Raw genomic sequence first — 24,365 nt, forward strand, 5'->3', positions numbered from 1 at the left:
CTATCTGTATTGTATCTTTCTTATACTGTCACTTAATTGCGAATAAGAACACCCTCTGTACGTGTAAAAATTACTTCTTTGTTTATAATGTTATTCACGTCTGTTCTATTGCTTAAACCTAAATGTTTGAATTTAGTGTTTTCTTGTCACCGTACTTTCACATATTTACATTTCAGTCGTTTTTTGTCTTATATCTTTTTCTCCTTGCAATTCTCTTCCCCAGATTAATTCTATTTTTCCTTCCAGTGGTTTACTTTTTAATAATATTTTAAAATCACGGTAATGATGGTAATTTTGTTGCTAATGGTGTACAGTAATTAACTTATCTTAATTTAAGTATTTTACACAATAGGTTTTTCTTTATAAAGCTGTGTATTAATTAAGATATTGTGTAATTATGAAATTATTATGATTTAATGGGGTTATTTTTTGGAGTATTCGATAAAACAACAGCAATTTCCCAAACAAAGACTACTTTATTTATAATCTACAGAGCGTCAAGTATATTTTTTTCTTATCTTGAAACCAAAGCATGTTCCAAGACATTTGATTGTTAAAGTCCTTAAACGACAATTGTTTGAAGTTAATTTTGAAGTAGCTGTTTTTTAATATAATATTCGTAATAATGCTTTAAGCAACACATGTAGGTACACTTAACTTCTTGTATATATGTATTTTACAGTAAAACAGAAAACGTGAAAACATACAGCAGACTTGAGAGACAAGTTGGCTAATTAACTGGAAACAAATAAAAATCCCTTAAAATAATTATCTTTGCTACATACATGTTATATATTACGCTGATTTCTGTCTTCGTCAGCTGGTCAAATAGCCCTTTCTTGTCACCATGTAACAAATAGATTTTGTATTTGATCTCAGCTGTAGTATATTTTATACCTAAAATTAACAATTTTTGTTACAGTTTAATACTTTATCTCTTGCTCTCACAATTTATTACTACAATGTATTTACGAAATATCAATATATTTCTCTTCTTTTAGTATAATTATATCATTGCCTTTCGCAAATTTATGTATATATTGTACAGGCTTCAGAACAAATATGTACAGCTAGTTTAGTACGTTATACTAAACGATTTTAAATACGTAAATCAGTAACTCAATTGACAATCACAACTAATAAACATACCAGTAGGACTACGTGTATCAGAACTACATTTTGATATTATTTGATGTTTCAGTAAAGTATGTAACAGCTCTTTCCGACGCACAATTTTAATATACTCAAATTGTAGAATTATAAATCTCCAAGATGGCGATATCTTTTGCATTTAATGGTATTGAAAAACCAATATGGATAAACTTGGAGTATCAGCTTCACCCAAAAAGAGACCTTTAGCAAGTCATAACATAGTTATGGTAATAAAAGTGTGCCACCTTGGAACAGGTAACAATCCACAAACACAGAAACCAGTTGCAAAAATCGTCTATGCGACCAATGCAATAAACAGTACGTAACCTGATCAAGAAGTATCTCCTACAAAAATGTTACAAGTGACATGTACATAAGTAGCTTCCACAACATATCAGTTCAACTGTCGTATACATTAGACAGCTGGAGAATGAAAATAGTATCAATGCAATTTAACATAAAGATGTACCACTCGTGTCGCTGGAAGAAGCATCTATGAATTTCTAAGCTGTCAAAAGTTAAAACAGATGCAGAGAAATGATCATTTTTATACACTTAAGTGGATTCCGGAAAGCTGTTAGGGACGTTGGGTGTGTTTGGAGCATGACAGCTTTAAGACAGAGCTTTTTGCAATGGAAACTACTCTACAGAACTATTATCAATGTGTGCGAACATCAGATAGAGCAAGGCCAGATGTGGCGATTTGGACTCTAATGATTTAGTACATTTTCAAAATATTTATATATAATCCACTCAGTATTTGTAGAAAACTTTTGTTCCACTGATTAAATTTAATCAGGGTCCCGAAGGGATGTGTTTTCTTATAACAAAGCTACATCGGATTATCTGCTGAGTCCACCGAAGGGAATTGACCTCTTATTGTAGCGTTGTAAATCCGTAGACTTACCGCTGCATCAGCGGGGTAAAGGCCCCGAAGGAAGATTTATATATATATATATATATATAAAGGATGTATTTTCCTAAATATAAGTATTGCTTAATGGTTAAGCCTAACTTATACATGAATGTATTAATTTTGACTGATTATAAATATATGCTAAATGTAAACGAGTGTGTTTAGAGGTGTGTCTTTGACAGCTCCATAGGCCTATTCAGAATAATGTGGTCATAAGTCGTGTTTGCAATAAAACAAAATGTGAAGAAATATGTAATTATATACTTTTAACTTCTTAACACAGAAATTTACTTATAAGATATAGGTACCATTTTAAGTAAAAATCATATATTTATAAAATATTTCAATGCATAGTGATTTCATGACGTATTGTTATAACTATCCCAGTCCAGGTAATTAAATAACTATCACCATTTGGAATATATACATATAAAGTATTGAATTTTACCGAAAATAAACATAGATTACACAAAACCTATTTCATGAAATAAATGACATGGAGGAACTGGAAACGTACGATTAGTGTTTCTTCAATTATAAACTAGAAGAAAATAAAATTGTATGTACATGCGCCTTAAAAATAATAAAAAATAAAATAAAAAGAGATAAAGGGATAAAAAGAAGATAACGTGTATTTTAACGTACGATTTAAAAGATATTTATATAGGTTATCAGTTCTACAGAAAACACATCAAACAGTTAGTTGTCGTTAAAGAGTAGAAACTCAACATTTCGAATTCACATCGACCTGTGCGTTTCACTATACATCATCGTTTGTCATCGTAACTTTGTTACTGACTATATCTTTCCAGATTCTTTTTAGAACTAGTGACGTCGTGGTGGCTGTTACGACGATGATAAAGACGACGTTGCAGAGTGTCGTATCGTTGCTTTCGACGCTCTCTGGCTGCTAGATGGCAGCACTTGTGAAAGATGGCTCCTTCGCTGGCAACGCATTGCTCAAATTTGTGCATCAGTTTTTGTCCGTAATTGGGGACTTGTTCATGACCATGAAATGCTATCTTGCGATTATGAGCTCTATTATAGTTACGCATGATAATTCTGGCAGCGTAAAAATCGACATAACAGTGGAAGCCTTTGTCTCCAGCTATCTGTCCCAGGATACAGCACGTGACTTTCTTGTCTTTCTTCAGACCTAAAATTATATAATATTTCTTTTATTCAATAATAGTTCATCATGGAATGTTCAAAGCCGACACCAACTTGACAGGTTATCATAACATCTCAAATCATACAAAATCCTATAATTAAACAAGTATATAATTCAATGCAACGTACATTTTCTTTTGCATTACGTAGTTGACAGGCTTAATTTTTATTTTGAATCGATTCTAATAACCAGCTCTTCCTACCAAGTAAATAATTAAGTTTAGTTTTATGATAAAAAATACATGTTACACTGAATGGTTTCCTTCCAGCAAGATTTCCTCATTCGATAAAATAGAACATTATCTAATTATTAAGATCGATTAAAAAATTTCTCATTCTATAAATTAACTTTTATCTGTCAGTGGTGGATTTGGGTCTTTATAAGTGAGTGGTTTGCTCTTCTTTCACCAGGTTATGTAACATTTTACAAAAATTCCCTTTTTTGCATAAGGTCTAAGAATACTTTTGTTTGGTTGATCGACAGTAAGTAGGATTGGAACTCCTCACCTCTACCCATGGATCCACCAGTACCTACTTATTACCCTCGCTACCGGAGGGGGGCTTATGTATTATAATTGGGTCCCCGTGTGTCTGTTTTGTGCGCCTGTATCTTGAAAACTAACAAATCGATCTACATAACATAAGAAGTCAGTGTGGGACATTCCCCCCCCCCCAATTTGCTCTGGATCAAGCTCCGGATCCGGATTCTGGATTACTATTAAGCATTTTTTATAATGAAGAGATAATGCATTTTCGCAGTTTTGGGTTAATCATTCTGTAAAGTGTGATCGGACTTGTATCAAATTTCATGATCACGTTAAGGTTCAGACTCCTCATCACACAAAAAATGTGGTCTGGATCATTGATCATTCTTGATCTGAGAAGAATTTTCTGAGTTTCTGAAGGAGAAAGATGAAATTTAACGTTACCCAATATAAACACATGCAATCTCGAAGACTTTTCATTCGATAAAAATGGCCGTACCCGATCAGGGCGCGGAATTGGATCTTGGTAAATGGGTGGTGGGGGGAGGGTTAAGAGTGTCGTTCTTCCGCCAGGTCATGAAAGATTTTGAAAAAAAATCGCTTTTGTTTCTCAGTTTATCGGCTTGTAACCCCTTAATACCCCCACCCCACTAGTGTCGATTAATTTATTCACGTCTGTTAACAAGAATTTTGTATTTGGTAATCTTACCCAATCATTCAACTTCTTACTACAATTTCTTATTCTATTGTGTTAGTAAAAGGTATCATCTCATAATCTCTCGCCCCCCAGTGGCACAATGGAATGTCTGCGGACGTACAAAGCTATTGGGCGAGTTTCGATACCCGTGTTAGATAAAGCACAGATAGTCCCTTGTGTAGCTTTATGCGTAATTAGAAACAAACAAATAAATACAATTTCTCTTTAAGATAATACTTTTTATTGTTTGTTAACAAGTATTTCTGGTACTACAATTCCACGAAAACAAAGGCATTTTGACGCCATGACTGCCATATTAACTACAGAGTCCGCTGAACCACAATGGCTTTAAGGTTAGTTTAAAACTAGTGATCTGGCAATTAAACATATTCATAATTATCACACATGCACTACCTGATGTTTTGATAAGGAATATTTTGTATAGTAATTGTACGAACAGACTTTCGCGTTATGTTCTCAGAGAAGATGGACAACTAACTCTATCACGCCATCTTACTTTTAATTAAACATTTTCTTTTTTGTAATGTTTGGGTAAATGTACAGAGTTAAGAATACGTATATGATAAGTAATAAAGAAATTAGTTTAAAGTTGCATTGTAAGATTAATTCAAATATTATCTACGCTATTAAAAACCTATGTAGTGATAAATATACAAGTATCAATATTAATAAATAGGGAATTATAAAACAAAATATTCCTATTAGAAAATTAACAGAAAAATGTTAATTTCATACTTAAAGAACAGAGTTGAATTGTTAGACTATACCTACAGTAAAATATAACGTTTATTACTGTGATGAAAACCTGATAACTTTAAACATCACATCAGGAATTCTTACCAGAAGGAAGCGGAATTGTTGCACTATTTGTGGGAATATCAAAAGATATTTCTTGTTCTTGTTCCGTGTTTGAAATTTCCTTATCTTTGCTTTCCACCCACGATTGTTCGTCCTTGTTCATACGTGTCAGATAATCTAAATAAAAATGTAACATGTTAGTCCAGTTATCTGAATTTAAACTGAACTAGATTGTCCATGTTCGGCATTTACGCAACTATTAGATGTAATTTGTGTCGAATAGGAAGTCGAAAGCGTTATTTTATGAAGAAAAGGCAAATTAATGAAGTGTGTTTACTCTTATAACTAAGACAAGTCTGTTTGATTTTGTGACCCAACTACTTTAATGAATATGTGAACCAAAGTTCTCATAACATCATAGATACAATTGTAACCGCACAAAAAAATAAACATCCTTTTATGAAAGAAAAACGGAACCCTCTATAGGTTATTTTTGCAAATACAAGTAATAGTATCATGTGACTTATATTCTCTCACCATCAGAGGAAACGCTTGACAAGAAAGAATGTTCATCCCTTCAGATCATTTTAATGATTGAGAAAATTACTTAAAATAACCAAGTTTGTCCACAGTTTACATTTAATATAAATTACACGGACAAATAATGTACGATCATGTTAACAACACAAAATTATTAACTCAATCGACTTCAGTAAGTCGTTTTACGAATTTAAATGTTAAGATAACTTCCTATGACTTGCTAATAAACTGTGTGATATTCAAGAGCCGTAAAATTCTTATATAAGATGAATGAGATAATCTTATTTTGTGGTTTCATATTTATTATTGCAAAATCCGAATATACGAATTAGATATGTATATACTTTAAAAAGATCTTTTTAAAGTGTATATTCGGACACATGACAGTAAAAACTGAGACGTTTAAGTATTCCATATATGACGTCATTTTAGTGTTTACTTATTAACTGACAGAAAACACACTATTGAAGAGTGGTGCGAATGGTTAAAACAGGTGACACCACTATGCAACCTTCGGCCCTATTTAGAAGAAAAAATACCATTGATGGCGTAGTTTGGTGACTACGTACCATAATATCTGAGCACAACAATGTTGTTTTCTGTATTCGATCGTTACATTGTTTGAAAGGCTGTAAGAGACGATTTAATATCACGGAAGCCAACAATAAGTATGTTTAAAGTGTTATAACAGTGCCACATACGTATGTACGTTAATACTGTTTTCTCTCTACATGGGTTGTTACAGGGAGTTTGAAAGTTGATAACTTATCGTGCAGTATCTTTAGAAGCCACAACGTTTTGTATGAAGTTTCTTTATCATAATGGTAATATACAAATACCAAAAATATTAGTTAATCTGCTTTCCAATTTCATTATCCTTTTGCTGATTTATTTCTTGGAATTCTTCCATGATACAATAAATTACACATGATACATAATTACACTATTACACATTCACACAGTCATACTTGTCATGGTTGCTTGCTTCCGTTATTATTCCGAAAACAAACACGAACATTAATTTCCGGTCAGTAATATGATTCTTCTCATGTATAGAATTTAAAGCATTAAAACTGGTTGAAAATGGTACACATATCGCATATACTTTTACTTATATTACACCTTCATTATAAATGTTTTATTATCGTGTATTTTTAACTTAGTTTGATTTGTTTGTTTGTTTGGGAATTTCACACAAAGCTACTCGAGGGCTATCTGTGCTAGCCGTCCCTAATTTAGCAGTGTAAGACTAGAGGGAAGGCAGCTAGTCATCACCACCCACCGCCAACTCTTGGGCTACTCTTTTACCAACGAAAAGTGGGATTGACCGTCACATTATAACGCCCCCACGGCTGGGAGGGCGAGCATGTTTGACGCGACTCGGGCGCGAACCCGCGACCCTCAGATTACGAAGCGCACGCCTTAACGCGCTAGGCCATGCCAGGCCTAACTTAGTTTGATGAAAATTAGTTAGAACCAAAAACAGACTAAAAAAACTTTAAATACGGTCATAAAATACTATTTGTGTTTTTCGCCGCGACTTGTTTGTTTTGTTTGAAGTTAAGCACAAAGCGACACAATGTGCTATCTGTGCTTGCCCCACACGGGTATTCAAACCCGGTTTGTAGTGCTGTAAGTCCACAAATATACTTCTGTATCACTGGAGAGCATTAGTCGCGGCATATCAGCTCATAGAATAGCTCTGAGTTTATAAAAGTACAAACTTTCAGCAGTTCATACCTCCGTCATCTCTTGGCTGATTTGAAATCTAGTTACGGTTTTGGACTCAAGAGGTCAAACACTTTCGATTAATGTATTTGACCATGCTAAAAGTCTCATAGATTAATTTACTTTAATTCTGCCTAAAATAATTTCAGTTTGAGGGTAAGCTGGTAAATATCCTTATAAGTAATAAAATCGATTCAGGTATTCACACTCGATATTGCTGGCGCACAAAAGTGTAGCTAATAAAAAGATAGCAAAAAAAGGTGTCACAAATTACTTTAATCTAATCCTACCCAACATAATTTCAAGTGCCGCGGCTATTGAGGATTCTCTCTTGTTCATTAAAAAGCGATTTCAGAAAACTTAGGATTTCATGCATCGAACACTTTTAGAGCGTTTGATCTCAATAACCTTTTACGAAAATAATTACACAATTAATTTAATCACGAATTATCCTTTTTAATTAATATTTTTGAAGATCAGTTTTAAAACTTCGACTCCAAAGTAACTCAATTTTAAATCGTAAATTTAATTACAGATATTTTAAATAATTATTCTAAAGTTGCATTCTCTCATCTGTGTCATTATTTCATTAGGACTAATTTAATGAAACACACTCACTTGAAAATGTCAATTGTTCAGCTATAATTTTTCCTCAATAATCATGTTGTTTCATTTTCTTTACTTTTCCATGGAACCACTTAATTAGCAATCTATTTATACAATGGGATTATTCGTAAATTTGAAAATACATATTTCACCTTTCTGTTTTCATAGGATTATGACACTTCTATTTTTTATATTTGAATAGTGTGTACACCAATGGTATGGTGTGACTTAATCCTGTGGTAAAGTTCTGAATTAGGGAGCTGGCTAGTCATGATCGAATCCGTGCGATACCACAAACTATTCGCCACACTTTAAGCTGTAGGTGCGTTATAAGACTCCAATTAATCTATTAGCGTGGTAGGATGCCGCTGACTGGCTGCCTTCACCTTCGGTCAGTAGTTCAAAATCAGGGACGACGGTACATGGCATTAAGATTTTTGCCATAAATACGAAATGGGCCCGGCATGGCCAGGTGGTTAAAGCACTAGACTCGTAATCCGGGGATCGTGGGTTCAAATCCCGCTCGCACCAAACATGCTTGCCCTTTCAGCTGTGGGGGCATTATAATCTGACGGTCAGTCCCACTATTCGTTGGTAAAAAATAGCCCAAGAGTTGCCGGTGGGTGGTGGTGACTAGCTGCCTTCCCTTTCGTCTTACACTACTACATGAAAAACGGCTAGCGCAGATAGCGGAAGTTTTGTGCGGAATTTCAAACAAACAAACAATAAATACAAAATACAACATTGGTAACTATAGGTATGAGGTATTGATTTAACTTAATTTCACCTAATAAGAATATTTTATACAAAACTTGTGAAATGTGATTATGCTTTAAACAGAGGTTTTACTTATAGTACAAAATGAGGCATTTTATTAACATATACACGCTGCAAACATTATTCAAATTTACTTTGAAAACTCTATTCTCCTTCATTCCTGGGCTGTGTTTAGGGCACTCAAGTCGAACTCTGTCACCGAACATGCTTCCCCTTTCAGTCGTGTCAGTACCACTAATTTCGGTAAAAGAGTAGCTCAAAAGTTGGTGATGAGTGGTAATAATTAGCAGCCTTGTCTCTAGTCTGTTACTACGAAATTAGAGATCTTTGGAATAACTGCGCGGAATTCAACAAAGAATCCTGAATTTTTTTTTATTTCTTGTAGTGAATTTCACTAAAATAGAGATTCTAACGAAGAATAATTGCTTAAAATCATATGAATTATCGAATTACTTAAAATGCAAAAAATATCATAATTAGGTTTTTGTTATTTTATTGTTTGCTTGTTCTTTGAATTTTGTGCAAAGCTACACAAGAGCTATCTACGCTAGCTGTCACTTATCAGTGGCGGCGCCAAAGGGAGGGCTTAAGTCCCCCAATGTGCCAAGCCCCTCAGCCCCCCAATATAACCTACATATATTCATAAAATATGGAAAACACAATCGTCGTTGTTGCTTAACAATTAACATCAAAGTGACATAAATCTGTAGAACTCAACGTCTTCATTAAGATGAAAGATAATTAGCCTGATAGTAACCTTACTTTTCCTCAGAGTGTATTAACTTCACATAAAATAATTCATTTCTGCTATGTAAACTATGTCTTTATGTTATATTTCTTTTGATTTGTAGCTTCACTCTTAATGGTATATTAAATGTTCAATCTAAGCTAATCTTGATTTTCTTTATTATTATGTATTACCTTGGGTGGAATTTAGGTGAGCTTCCTCTTTTACATATACGCATATTTTCATAAACAGATTATTTCTAATTTGTAATAATGAATTATTAATCAGAGTATGAGTTTCCAATGAAAACTGCATTGAAAACGCAGTTCAAAATAGCACAACTTTCTGAAATGTACCTTAGTATTTACTTTATTATAATTTACCATCTATACTTCATATTGATGGCATTTTGGAAAGCCCCTCCACAGTTTACCTCAGCCTCCCCCCCCCAAAAAAAAGAAAATATCCTGGCGCCGCCACTGCCACTAATTTAGCGGTATAAGATCTGCATGATGGACGTCATGTGCCGCGTCATTTTGTTTATTTCAGCTATTCACGTAAAGCTACACAAAAGCAAAGTCTTTCTGCGCTAGCTTCCTTGTCTTTAAACTTAAAAACCAGACGAAAGTCGGCCGAACTAAGCATCTACCACAAACTCTTGAGCTACTTTAACCGTATACTGAGATTTGAACATAACACTTATAAATGGATGCGAATAGAAGACTCTAACATCCACAGTTTGACACGCTAATCACTAAGCCATGTTCGGTTTCTACGGAGCTCGAACCCCAAAGCTCAATGTTTAAAGCCCTCAAACATGCCGCTGAGCCAATGGAAGTTCTCATCTAATTGCAAAGACTCTATTAAACATGGTTTCTCACGACCTAACAAATTCGTTTTCTGATGAAAAATCTTTAATATTGTAAACATACGTATATATGTATATATATGTATCCGCAAAACGTCTCTCTTGAAGGTGAGCTATACACAAACAAGTAAATCTCTTCAGGAGGACTCACCTTGAAATCTGTATTTGATAGTAAACTAGAAAACCAGTAGAGGGTTACACCCTCTCCTCGGTCAAGTGAAGTATTCAAATTTTAGAACACTTTTGAAGTATGGATGGTCAAGCGAAAATATGACACCTTTTTTACATTGCCTACCTTAACTTTTTGGCTAATAAAATTTCGTTCATTAAATAGTTCTAGATTTTAGTGATTTATAAGTTCGTTTGTGTTTTAGCTGCACTTCTTCAGCAAGTGTTTTCGGTGAATGACAATACTTACATGGTTTCTCATGTTTATATATCCTGTATATACTGTATTTGTTCGTTTTGTCGAATTTCACTCAAAGCAACGCAAGGGCTAACTGCGCGAGCCATCATGAATTTTGAAGTAACAGAGAAAAAGCAGCTAATCAAAGCTATTCACTGTTAATATTTGAACTATAGTTTACCAACGAATAGTGGGCTTAATCGTGCATTATAACGTCCTGAAACGGGCTGAAAAAGCGAGCATGTTCGGTGATAGATTTCGATTCCACGATTGCGAATCGAATGCCCTAACCAACAGGCCATGTTTGGTCTCTCAACTACACTTGAGAAGAGATATTTATTTCCTTTCTTTAGGGGCTGCAAAAATCCTGTTGGTTATTTTCTCATTGACATTTTTTTTTTTTAATTTCATTAACTAAGATGGCTTTGAAAACAATTAGCCACTTTTATTAAGAGAAATTTAGAAAAGCAAAAGGCAGTTTAAAGGCCAACGTATAATAAATTCAGTGATAATGAATAAACTCAATAAATTTATTTACAAGTTACATAGAATACTTTCTTGTACAAGGCAACATTATGGAAATTACTGTGAAATCAATCACGTTTGCCGTTCCCAATCTGCCTTTTCAGCATGCATACCACAACGCAGTATCACACAATCTTGAACTTGACAAGACGAGGAAGCTACGAGTCATGCAAGGTATTCGCACTTGCAACAAACAAGCTTATTAGTTTCAAGAGAAGTACAAAATAAAAACTTCGTTATGCTATTCTAAATTCTTCTTCATCTTAAATAGTTTGTTGATTCGTCATCCTTATTTACAGCAACGGTTAAATGTGTTCAAACGGCTAATTCTAAAATAAAATGTAATGTCGTTTCAGGTTTTTATAAAAGTTTTAGGCCTATTGGTTTTACAATATATCGTTAACACTCGGCGTTTGAGCCGTAATATTTAATTATTCAATCACTTCTGTGATTTTCTGCGACTTGAGAACTTTTATATGCAGGCAGTTAATTTTGCTCTTACGACAGTGTAAAATAGTGGAGATAACATCACAAGTTAACAATGTGGGAAAGTCACAAGTAAAGAAGGTACACTAAATTAAGTAAGTTCATTAAAGGTTTAGTTTTTAGTTTTAATCTTTGTAAGATAGCTTTCTTTGATCAAAAATTGATAATAATCATTTACTTGAATAAAGTTTTAAATGCAGAAGTTTGATCTCTTAATGATAGATAACGCGATGGACGTAGTGCAGATAAACAGTTGTGAGGCTTTGTGCCTAACCAAACGTCATATTTATTATATCATTCATTTACATTCCTTCCGAACAGAAAATACATATTATATTGAACAACAACAAAAAATGTAAGTATATCTATCAATAACAAAAACACTTCTGTACTAGGATTAACTACCGAATCTTTATCTTTTGTAACCTAAAAAAATAATTATAGAAATTCAAATACTCCATATTTTAAGTTTCTATTTCTCCGTTTCAAGTAATTACAGTAAAAGTCCATCAACGATTTATGTACCCTGCTGGGACAGCGGGAAGTCTTTGGATTTTCAACGCTAAAATCAGTAATTGGATTCCCCTCGGTGGACACAGCAGATAGCTTACTGCTGCTTTGCTATACCAAAAACACAAACACATAGTGACTCTTAGGTAAATTTAAGGGCTTGTAATGCAAAAATTTATTATTTGGTCCCCATTATGGATACTGTACGTCATGATATAAAACAATGTTTAGTTTAAATATTACTGATTAATTTATTTTCTGAGTGAATATTTTATTATTATTTAGTATTGCTTATAATAAGAGTTAAAAGCAGACGATTATTGGAAGTTTTGTTTATAATCCATAGATGTTGAGAGTATCGAACGTCTCGTGCAATACACTGACGTAGAGAGTATCGATATTTCGTGAAGCCGGGAAGACGATTTAGTTATAAACATGCAAAGAGCAAGAGGCAAGCGGAAACAACAGATAAAGAAACCAGCAGAAGAGAGTAAATTCATAGCCAAAGTAAATAAAGTTCGGTGTGGAGTTATCTGCCGTAGTGATAGGTCTAACGTTTAATATGTTAGAGGAAAAGTAAGTTTTAAAAAATACAATAATTACAATTGATTACGTCAAAGCGAGTTCTAAAGTAATTGAACCAGACAGAGTGCACTTTGACAAAAGGAATGGACGATCACTGGAAGAGCATTGTATGACTGCGGCAACTCGCGTCACAAATTATACAAGGAATAATAATGCGATAGAAATAGAGAGAGGTAGTTTGACTTGTTAACTGAAATGCTATAGTAACTGAATGGGCCTAAGTGGACTTTTGAAAACAAGAAGAGCATTTTATAGTGATTATGATATGCCCATGATCTCTATAATGTATAAAAGTTGTTTTATATTCGTTTAAGTAGTTCTAAATATACATTATTTTGAAAGTAAGTGAAATACGTGCTTTTCATTTATTGTCGAGGAATCCTAAGATCCAAAACAACACAACCTCATTATATATATACATATATGTACTTGCTTTACTACTGTCCAAAAATTAAATTTCTTATACTGGACAGATAGTTGAATGCGCAGCTTTACATTAAAAAGAAATTCTCAGAACATTGTTGGATAATATTCAGTTCTTTTAAATGTAATTGGTGATATAGTTACGGAAGCTCAAGACTATAAATTGTCGGCAACTAACGATCAAATCTTTTAAACAGTGACAACACCCTAACAGACAACCTTTAGATCCTCAGGCAGTAGATTATGGGCACGAAAACCATTCAAATTGTTACTTACCCTAGAAAACGTAAGAAAATATAAACAATTAAAACATATATAGCAATTTCACGTTAGTGTGTGTTTTTCTTATAGCAAAGCCATATTGGGCTGTCTGCTGAGTCCACGAATGGGAATCGAACCCCTGATTTTAGCGTTACAAATCGGAAGACTCACCGCTGCACTACCGGGGGGCCTCACTTTAGTTGTTGTCCCATCAAAATTAAAAACCGTGCACAAAAACATCATACTTGTCATGGCTGGACTATTCTCCAAGATATAAGTTATTATGAATTGTTCTACAAGAGCTGGGTTATGATAGATTGTTCTTCGAGAACTTGCGTAATGTATTGTTCTCCAAGAGCTGGGTTAGGATGGACTTTTCTTCAAGATTGGATTATAATGGGCTGTTCCACAAGATCTGGGTTACAGTGAACAGTTCTTCAAGACCTGAGTTATGATGGAATGTTCTATAAGAACAGGATTATAGTGAATAATTATTCAGTTCCTGTTGATTGTTTTCCAAAATCTGGGTCATGATTATTTATTCTACAAGGGCTGGGTTAGGAAGGATTGTTATCCAAGATCTGGATTATAATGGATTTTTCTTCCAGGGCTGAGTTATAATGGACTGTTCTTCAGGAACTGCGTTATAATGAATTCTTCTCCAAGACCATGGTTAGGATGGATTATTCTTCAAGAGCTGGGTTATAATGGATTGTCCTTCAAGATCCGAGTTAAATGGATTGTTCTATAACAACTCGGTGATGGTGAAGCTAATCAGCAGCCTGATACATATCGATCAATATGAGATGCAGAGTTGGTTTGTAGTTGAAAAAAAAGTTGGTTCAAAATGATAAATGCGTACCTGATGGCTCAATTGCAACTAATCATCGTTATTACGAATGGAAGATTCCGAAACATCAACTTTTGTTCATACAGAAAACAGGATTACGTAATATGGCATATTTATCAAAAATATATTACATGCCTGTGAGAAAGATTCAAACAAGGGTACAAATTTGTAAAATATTCCCTCAGGGATTATAATGATAACGAAATTACTATTGCTAGCTGCAAAATCTCAGTGCAGTGAGGTACTATTACCAAAAGACGAGTAAGAAATCTTCATACATAGACAGACAGTGGTTACAAGTTTATGAGCAGGATTACTTCCACAATCACTAAAGCACGAAATGAAATTAAACATATACACTTTGAACTAAATAATTCAACACTTTGCTACACACGTAAAGTGTGTTTGTGTATATATATTTGAAAGATATTGAGTACTGAAGACCAAAGGTTTAAAAGGAGGATGAATTTTTTTAAATCTATAATTGCGTTTGCGCCAAGGAGATTATACTAATATCAGCGCATTTTAGCCTCCAAACTCGTAGAGACCATATCCTTATTCATATGATTTTTCTGCATTTCCGTGCAAGTATACTGTACAGAGTTGGTAAATAGGATGAGCAAATGTTATACAGTACAACGAATTTCTGTTAAGCTAACACTTGCTTGGCCCAGGAAGATACGGTTATGGTCACCTCATAAGGTGATACGAAAACTTATACAAATTAGTATGAGGTAGTTTTTCTCTCACTTGTATATGTTTATTTGGTGTAATCGTTGATGTGTATATTCCGAGGATTGTAAATACCATACTAGGAGCCTGGTCTTACTTTAAAATGTTGTATTTGTTTGTTTTTGTTCTGTGCGAACTTCTCTTCGAAAACCCAGGGCCCAGCATTGATTAGTTCTTGAACTGTGGATCCGAGTATCCGTGGTTTCCAGCTCGTCGCCGCAAAAACACGGTCCGCATTCTGGACCATGGGTACACTATAAGAAAGACGATAAAATTTCACTGTTCGAGCAGACTAAAATTGCCTAAATGTTGGTTGTCGGTGCTGTTGACACAATAATTGCCATGTAACTGTTTTCCAGGGCTGAGTTATAATGGACTGTTCTTCAGGAACTGCGTTATAATGAATTCTTCTCCAAGACCATGGTTAGGATGGATTATTCTTCAAGAGCTGGGTTATAATGGATATAATTACAACTCTTTAATACTCGTTGAACGAAACAGAAGTGAGAGAATAAGTCAATCTTACGAATGCATTCTTTGTTTGCATATTGTATAGTTGCATTTTCGTTGTTGCCCAAGTTCATCACTAAACTCTAAAAATATTTACCTGAATACCACATAAATAAGAGTTCGTTCGAGTTCAGCGTCCTTTACGTAAAAATGGCGATAAAAAAAGTTCACACATTACTTGGTTCAAAACAGTCTCTTCTTCGATGGTAGAAATATTTCTGATGTTTATTCCACATTAAGTTTAAACTACGACAACTACATATGAAATACACACGTGGTTCGGCATGGCCAGTTGGTTAGGGAGCTTGATTCACAATCTGAGAGTCGCAGGTTTGAAGCCCCCGTCCCACGAAACATGTTTGCGTGGGGGGTTATTATATATGATCAATTCCACTATTGGTTAGTAAAATAGTAGCCCAAGAGTTGGCGGTATGTGGTGATGACTAGTTGCCTTTTCTCTAGTCTATCACTGCTAAATTAGGAACGGATAGTGCACATAGCCCTCGTATAGCTTTGCGCGAAATGCAAAACAATCAACCAGCAACTGTCTTTTTCATTATCTCATAAGTCCATCCACCACTTGGCTAAATATATTACTGGATTAATGTTTAGTTGCAATATATGCAAGCAGTTTCTTTTCTTTTGATCAGATGTCAATGATAATTACCAAGTTCTATATTTCTACGCTTTTGTTTGCGAGTTTTAGCCGTTTGTATCGTCCAACTAATTTTATATTTTTAATCTATGGAAGATTCTCCCCTAACATAGCCTTTAACTGAATACCATCATAGCTTCTGTGTTATTTTTTTGACATTTACATTATACAATAATTCTAAAATTTAAATATCTCGCTTTCCAATTAACGACTCACTTGTCAAGGTATTTTTTGGAATTAATTATCCTTAATCTGCAATCATCAGCAATCTTAAAATTGCTTAAACTTTCCATAAAAGTTGCTATTCTGTTATATTTATTGGTAAACAAATAATAACTGATTGATTTGAAATAATTTTAATCAATTGGTTTATTAATGGTACGGACTTTTACCAGTTTGACTCAGTTTCAGTTTTTGTGGAATATAAAAATTAATAATCTAATCAAAGTCACATTCATGTACGTTTACTGTCACTGATGCAAAAATATTGTTTCTCTATTACTCAACCACAAATCCTCATAAAGCATATTTTCTGTACGAATGGGCTCGGCATGGCCAGGTGGATAAGGCACTCGACAGGTAATCAAAGGGTTGCGGGTTCGAATTCCCGCCACACCAAACATTATAACGCCCTTTCAGCCATGGGGGCGTTATAATGTGACGGTCAATCCTACTATTTTTTAGTAAAAAAGTAGTCCAAGAGTTGACGGTGGGTAGTGATGACTAGTTGCCTTCCCTCTAGTCTTACACTACTAAACTAGGGTCGGTTAGCGCAGATAGCCTTCGTGTAGCTTTTCCCAAAATTCAAAACAAACCAATTCTGTACGAATGAACAGAAACAGGCAGGCACGTGATAAAATAGCGTTAAGGAGTTGCTTAGTGATATTTCCTGATATATCGCCTGATTCTATTTTTGGTATTATCTTGTAGTGACAGTTTAAAAATAGCTCTGCTGGTTGGGCTGATAAGTATATCACTAATAGAACTAGTTTAAACACATTATCAATAATGGAGATATAATTATTTTAAAGCTATTCTGCAAGCAAGTCGGAGAGACAGAACTAACACCAATGAGTTAACTTATTTTGAACGTGAATTTGATATATTTGTACGACAAGTCTTGTGTGATACGTTCCCGTTTGTCTCTGACCTCAATGAAACGACCTCTATTACTTAGAGGGTGTGGTAATGACGCCGGTTTCTAATAAGCTTATTTGTGATTGGTCGAAGAGCATCGTTCGATGAAACTCGGATGGTGGTCTCCTTAGGGTAGTTCGCATTTGATCGAAGAATTCGATATTTTAAAATTGAGAGCATTGTTTACAATACATTCCATATGTCACAGAGATCTTACAAGGTAATATATCATTAAAAATAGTATGTTAATTTATGTAATAACTAATATAAATAATTACCTGTTCCTTAGATTTTGAATTATCCAATGAAAAAATACTTTGATAAAAATAACGCTTCCTAATGACTGGGAATAGCAATGCATGTACTAACAATATTAATAGTACTCAGAAAAAAAATTATATAATACTTTTTTCTTATTGTTGCTACAAAACTAACATATATATATAGACCTTGTTTCTCACGGTCATTACAACACTCAAGAAAAAAAGTATTTATATAGTACTTGTACCTTACTGTTGTACAACACTCAGAAAAAAATTATATAGCATTTTTTTCTTACTATCGCTACAATACTCAACAAAAAAAATTATATAGCACTTGTTTCTTATTGTCGCTACAAACCTCAATGTTATTTACAGAATTTGTTAATTTCTTTATCGTTCATAATAAATTCTAAGCCTAAGCTTGTTCAAAAATAAGGTTCGTTGAGCTGGTTTACGTGATGATTAAGATAAACATATGTGTCAAAATCACACATAATATAATCATGTATTTAAAATTAAAAAATATACTTTTTTTTTCCGATTGTAATAAAACCTAACGAATATTCCACTATTACTCAACGGTGGGAAGAAGACAGATAGCTCATTGTGGAGCTTTGCACTTAAATAATAATGAAGCGAAACTACCGAATAAGTAAGTAATCAAGAAATCCTTAACTTGTAGTGTGACATCTACACATACGTGGCTACAATTTTCAAAGTTCAATGGCCTTAAGCCAGAATGCAGTGTTTATTCACAACTGTAGCTAATGTAGGTAATCCTTTGAGTTATAACAAAAACACAGATTTATCATATTAAAAACTTAATTTAAATATTATCTGACACATACTGCAGACGTTAAACTCCCAACTGCTATAAAACTATTTCCTTTTCAATTCTGTTCTTATATAATGTTTCACAAAACAGGCATTCTTACTGTCCCGTTTGATGTTAACAGTTTATTCGAACCTAGGTTAATCGTCAATGTCTAGTTTTAACCCCTAGACAAGAAATTAGAAGCTTAACTTCTACGTGAGGTTTTGTTTTGATTGTTGCAGTAAAATGTGATTAACAAATACAAAATATGTTTAGCCAGCTTTTAACATATTTAGAACTTAACATGTAAAATATTGAATTTATTTCAAAACGTATTAGACCATGGATGTGATTTTAAAGTTTTGATTTAGGAGTAGATTTTTAATTAAAGCTCAAGGTAAATCCGCACACGCAGAGAAAGCAGGCGAATTATTCTGGATATTTTAGGAATTTAGAAAACCTGATGTTTTGATAAATAATATAAACACCTAAAATCAGGTTGTTTTATTTTTTGGAAGATCTTGAAAGACTAATATTTCAAACTTTAACGATGACCGAGGATATAAAAACCAATAGAAAATGATCATAGAAATGTCTTTGTTAAAGAAAAGCTTAAATTATGCGCATTAAAGATATAAAAACAGAAAATATTATTAGATTATCATACAGTTTATGAAATATACAGTGGGGTGAGGAGGTCCACGTGTAGAAGCATTAACAGGAACAGAACTGGCGGATAAAGAATATACAAGTTTTTGGTGTGTTTCTCTATATAAAATATCTTAAAATGGAAAAACAGTAAAAACTACTATAGCCTCAAAGTGAATTCGATAACGTACCATATGACACCATCTAGTTGTAGATGTAGCCATTTTAGTTCTAGAGAGGGTTGGGTGAGACAAAAACACTTCTATTACTGGTGAAATCCATTTCTATGTTATCAGTATGGAAAAAAAAACTGGTTTAGCTCGTACAAAATATTCGATATCAGGGTAAGCATTTTCTAAAATAAAAATTTAATACTATCAAGGTGTTATTAAGATCTCAGATTAACTTTTGCTATTTGAGAAGTAATCAGCGAGAAATAAACCAGTTTCGCGAATATTACTTCTAATGTGCTGTGATATGTTCAGAGACGTGGGATCTTGTGTTGATATAATTGCCAATCTTGTAAGCATAATAAATACTATAGTAAACGTTAGAATAAATACTTAAATATTTAATGCTATTACAGATGTACTTCGACAAATAATATAATAGTTTAAAAATCAAATCAGAGAAAAAACTTCTGTTTTTTAAATAAACGATAATAAGTTAAATTTATAATAGTCGTTCAAAGAAATAATCCCTTTGAAATGTTCTATGCGGTACAAATAGGCAACTTGACAGGGATTGGCATGGCTACATGGTTAAGGCATTTGACTTGTAATCCGAAAGTCGCGGGTTCGAATCCCCGTCATACCAAACATGCTCGCCATTTCAGCCGTGGAGGCGTTATAATGTGATGGTCACTTCCACTATTCTTTGGTAAAAGAGTAGCCCAAGAGTTGGTAGTGGGTGGCGATGACACTTCTAAATTAGAAATAGCTAGCGCAGATAGCCCTCGTTTATCTTTGCCCGAAATTAAAAAACAAGTAACACACTATTTGACAGACTTTATCATGTACTCCATTCGATAGCATTTGTACAATACAACCCTCCATGAGAACTTTTAAAGAAAGCTGTATTTATTTAAGCAAAATGTAGTGTTATAATCCAATAAAATGATATACATACCTACAAAACCTTTAAATAAGCAGTGTGGTTTCATGATAGTTATTTAATACATAACAACTCCTGAATAAAGAATTTTTAAGGTCTTTTTTCTTCTAAATGAATAAACCTGGCAGTTTTAAATGTCGTGTAGCATTTAAAATTAAGTTATAATAGTAGAAGTACTTACGGAGGATATAGTTTATATACGGTAACATTAAAACTTAGAAAAATCATTTTATTCAAACGAGTAAAGATTGTATTATGTATTTCATTCAGCTATCATATTTGCTACAACTAATCTATAACAAGTCCTAAAACTTTAAAAGTACATTTAACCATCTGCATTAGTAAGGCGTTTATGTGAAACACAACAGTTTCAATAATGATTTATATTAATAAAATAATTTTAATAATGTATGAATTATATTATTTTACTGAAATAATATTTTTGTACGTGTCAATGTAAAAAACGTCACATTTCGAATGAACAACGTATCCATATGTTTTATGAATAAAATAAATAAAAATGAGAGATTTTTACTTTAAAGGAGAAGACAGACGATTAAAAACTCACCTTCAATGTTCGTGTAATGATACGGTGGAATGTCTGGCTGGACAGCGTGCCTTGCTGGAATCGAGAACAAGGCTAAAGCTAAAATAAAAAGATTTAGTTTTAACATTGTAAACATAATTAACATATACTTGACTAGTAGATAATTTACACGCTGTATTCGTTCACTTTCCCTTTAATCTGCCAGCTGATGTTTCAGCCTACCTTCTAACTATTTCTATCTAAACGTTATGCAGATTTCAACGTTTTCGTTCTACGATTTCGTTTGACGCTTCTGAGTGCGCGTTTACAGTACACGAGTTTATAAACCTGCTGCCTCACACCTACACTTCGTTGTGTAGTGCGCGAGACGACGAACTTCTAGTAATAGTGGAATAATTGACGTTAGATATGTAAGACTTTCTGTAACACGAGGCTATTCCACTGATAACTGGTAAGCGCGAATCAAGATTTTACGCTGCTTTTGTAAACTAATTTATTAGTTCTTAACCCATTAAACTGATACTAAATACAGAACATATCTCATACACTATAGAAATGTTTCCAAATCTGCATAGGCAACTTAATATGAAATGTGTATCTTGTCAAGCCGTTAGGCACTTGATGTTGTTTTGAATTTAGCACAAAGCTACACACTGGGCTATCTGTGCTCTGTCCACCACGGGTATCAAAACCTGGATTTTAGCGTTTTAAGTCCGCATATATATACTGCTGAGCCACTGGGGGGCTAGACACTTGATTATAATTTATATGCAGGCTCTTAGATTTACTTAACTTTTTATATGAATAAAGGTTCAACTCAACTACAAAAACAAAAGCACCCTCTTTTGGTCAGTAGTTCTATGCAACTGATATTCAGTAGTTTTATATATTAATAAAACATGAACACTTTTATTGTTATCTTAATTCGATTATAAACTTTGCTAAATTAACTGGTCTTAATTTACACTTCTCTTTAAATAAATGCATCTTGTCAGTAATATAAAAATGGAGGAAGTGTAGACGGATTTTCTCTCTTGTAATAAGCTCGTCAATCAGTGTTGTTCTAAGTATAAACTATTCCTTGTATATTTGCAAATGATAACTACTCCCCAGAACAGAAACATAATCATTGTTTGCCTGGTCAGCCGAACTGTAAATCCTGGGTTCGTTACTACTTCGAGATATTCTGAGATGATGATAACAAATTCATATAAGTTAACATTTTTGAATTTAATAAACTCTAATATCATGCTTAGTTGATGCAAACCCATATTGTTTATTATTGCTTCTTCTAATCTGTACTCCCCATCACACCAAACATGCTCGCCCTTTCAGCCTTGGGGGCGTTATAATGTTACGGTTAACCCCACTATTCATTGGTAAAAGAGTAGCCCAAGAGTTGGCGGTGGGTGGTGATGACTAGCTGCCTTCCATCTAGTCTTACACTACTAAATTAGGGACGGCTAGCGCAAATAGCCCTCGAGTAGCTTTGCGCGAAATTCTGAAAAACAAAACACCTAATCTGTAAGATACACCTCTAGGGTTATGGGTTCAATTTATATCTGCGTGTGAAAACTAGTGGTTCAACGATATTCGTATTTCAGATGTCATCCAAGAGATATGACATAATTTAAATCTCCTAAACTGAGGTGGTGGTGTAAAATGAATCGTTTTGCCTCTATGTATCCAAAGTGGAACACAACCATTATATAACATTGTATGTGTTTAGAGAAAACTCAACAGAGAGGTAATATTAAATAGTTTTAGATACACTTGTGTGTTCTGGTATAAGGCTTCAGCGTACAACTAGCTTATTATAATACTGTTTTTACTAAATGCAAGGTTTAATTGTAATAAATTACGATTATGAGTTACTTGAATTGTTTTTTAAATGACTCAGGTGACACAAAAACGTATTAGCTGAAAGGAGATGCTTATAACATAAAGGTTAAAATATACTGCTTATTATGCAGAAAGGTTTATTGTTATTTTTCAATTTTGATTACAATAATATTGGATTATTACGCATAACAATTTACTTGTCTATAGATTTTAGTATTAGACCTACTAGATTTTTAATGCTGCATTATATATCTAGTTCTTAATTATTTTCAAGAATAAGAAGGGTGTACTCCAACCACATCATGTCCGCTATATCCATTGCTGACAACGCGTTTCGCTCAATCCAGAGTTCATCAAGTCGGCTGAGATGCAATAAAGAGTAGTGGTCTGGATACTATTTATAAAGAAAATGTGTTACACTAATGTGGGCCGCTACGTGGTTAGGGCACTTGACTTGTAATCTGACGAATCCCCGTCACAACAAACATGCTGGTCCTTTCAGCCATGAGGGCGTTGTAAAGTTATGTTCAATCCCACTATTCGTTGGTAAAAGAGTACCCCTAAAGTTGGCGGTGAGTGATGGTGACCAGCTTCCTTCCCTCTAGTATTACACTGCTAAATTAGGGACAGCTAGCGTTGATAGTCTTCATGTAGTTTTTTAAATTAAAAAAACAACAAACAAACAATTTTTATAAGTACTCTTTACGTCTTTGACCAACACATGTCAGTGTGAAACGAGATCTCGTTACTGTTTGATGTATGAAGTATTTATATGACGTAAGTGCTGATAAAAAGACTAAGACTGGAAATTCCTTACAGTTTTCATTACATACTTGATGTTGTACAGTGTAGCAATAAGTAGTGTTTGGAATAGAAGTCCTTAGACCATTGTAAGAAAATTACAGAATTCGTGTTAACTTAGTAACAGTTATTTGACTTTTATCATTCATGTACTGTAAGTTTACAAATTTTCAGTATTTATATCTCATGCGATATAAATTATTAGTCTACTTATTAATATGTACTTCTGAGTGAAAATAAATAAAAGCATATTAAAATATGACAGGTGTATGATATATGATATATACAGTACTGACTAGGACTGTCCAATACCAGTGCTCATCAGGGCAATTGGAAAATGACAGACACAGTAATGGTTGAGACGCCATTTATATTAGCAAATATCTTGTCAACAGCTGTTATGTTGTGAACTGAATTAAGTTAAAAAGTGTAATTTCTGGTGTTGTTGATTCTGGAGCGAGTCGCTTAACCATATTGTCGATGAGTGAACATTTCTCTCCGGTTGTTGTTTGGTTAAAAGACCCGAGAAGATCAGGTAGACACTAGACCTCTTCTTCCCTACTTGGCTGTTTACTTGATTCTGTTCTATGAAACCTCCATATTTCTCCATTATATCCGGTAGCTAGGAAAATCTACTATTACAACATGCAGCCTACGATTGTCAGTAGGTCGATACACACGCAAGTGACATTTTTCAGACCATGTCTATGGGTATAAAACATATAAGTGTTCTATTTTTACGAGCAAATATTTAGCTTTTTATCGTTCGTTG

General features: G+C 33.8%; 1 protein-coding gene across 1 annotated transcript; it reads right to left on the reverse strand.

Annotated features, from left to right (window-relative positions):
- Positions 1-456: 456 nt before the first annotated feature.
- Positions 457-21,245, reverse strand: LOC143232021 (uncharacterized). Its single transcript, XM_076467005.1, has 3 exons — positions 20,972-21,245; positions 5,282-5,416; positions 457-3,224 (listed from the first exon to the last, which is right to left on the reverse strand). The coding sequence occupies exons 1-3, from the start codon at positions 21,093-21,095 to the stop codon at positions 2,860-2,862; spliced, it is 624 nt and encodes a 207-aa protein (XP_076323120.1). The 5' UTR covers positions 21,096-21,245; the 3' UTR covers positions 457-2,859.
- Between the last annotated feature and the right edge of the window lie 3,120 nt (positions 21,246-24,365).

The sequence above is a fragment of the Tachypleus tridentatus genome, chromosome 11, assembly GCF_004210375.1.
Source record: "Tachypleus tridentatus isolate NWPU-2018 chromosome 11, ASM421037v1, whole genome shotgun sequence".
In the NCBI taxonomy this organism is placed as follows: Eukaryota; Metazoa; Arthropoda; class Merostomata; order Xiphosura; family Limulidae; genus Tachypleus; species Tachypleus tridentatus.

What these genes read in the sequence shown, in the direction of transcription:
- LOC143232021 (XM_076467005.1), bottom strand. Translation starts at nt 21,095, where the DNA reads ATGTTAATTATGTTTACAATGTTAAAACTAAATCTTTTTATTTTAGCT. An exon ending in TCATTACACGAACATTGAAG is followed by an intron (nt 5,417 to 20,971) that starts GTGAGTTTTTAA and finishes ATTTTTATTTAG; the next exon opens with ATTATCTGACACGTATGAAC. An exon ending in AACAATTCCGCTTCCTTCTG is followed by an intron (nt 3,225 to 5,281) that starts GTAAGAATTCCT and finishes ATATAATTTTAG; the next exon opens with GTCTGAAGAAAGACAAGAAA.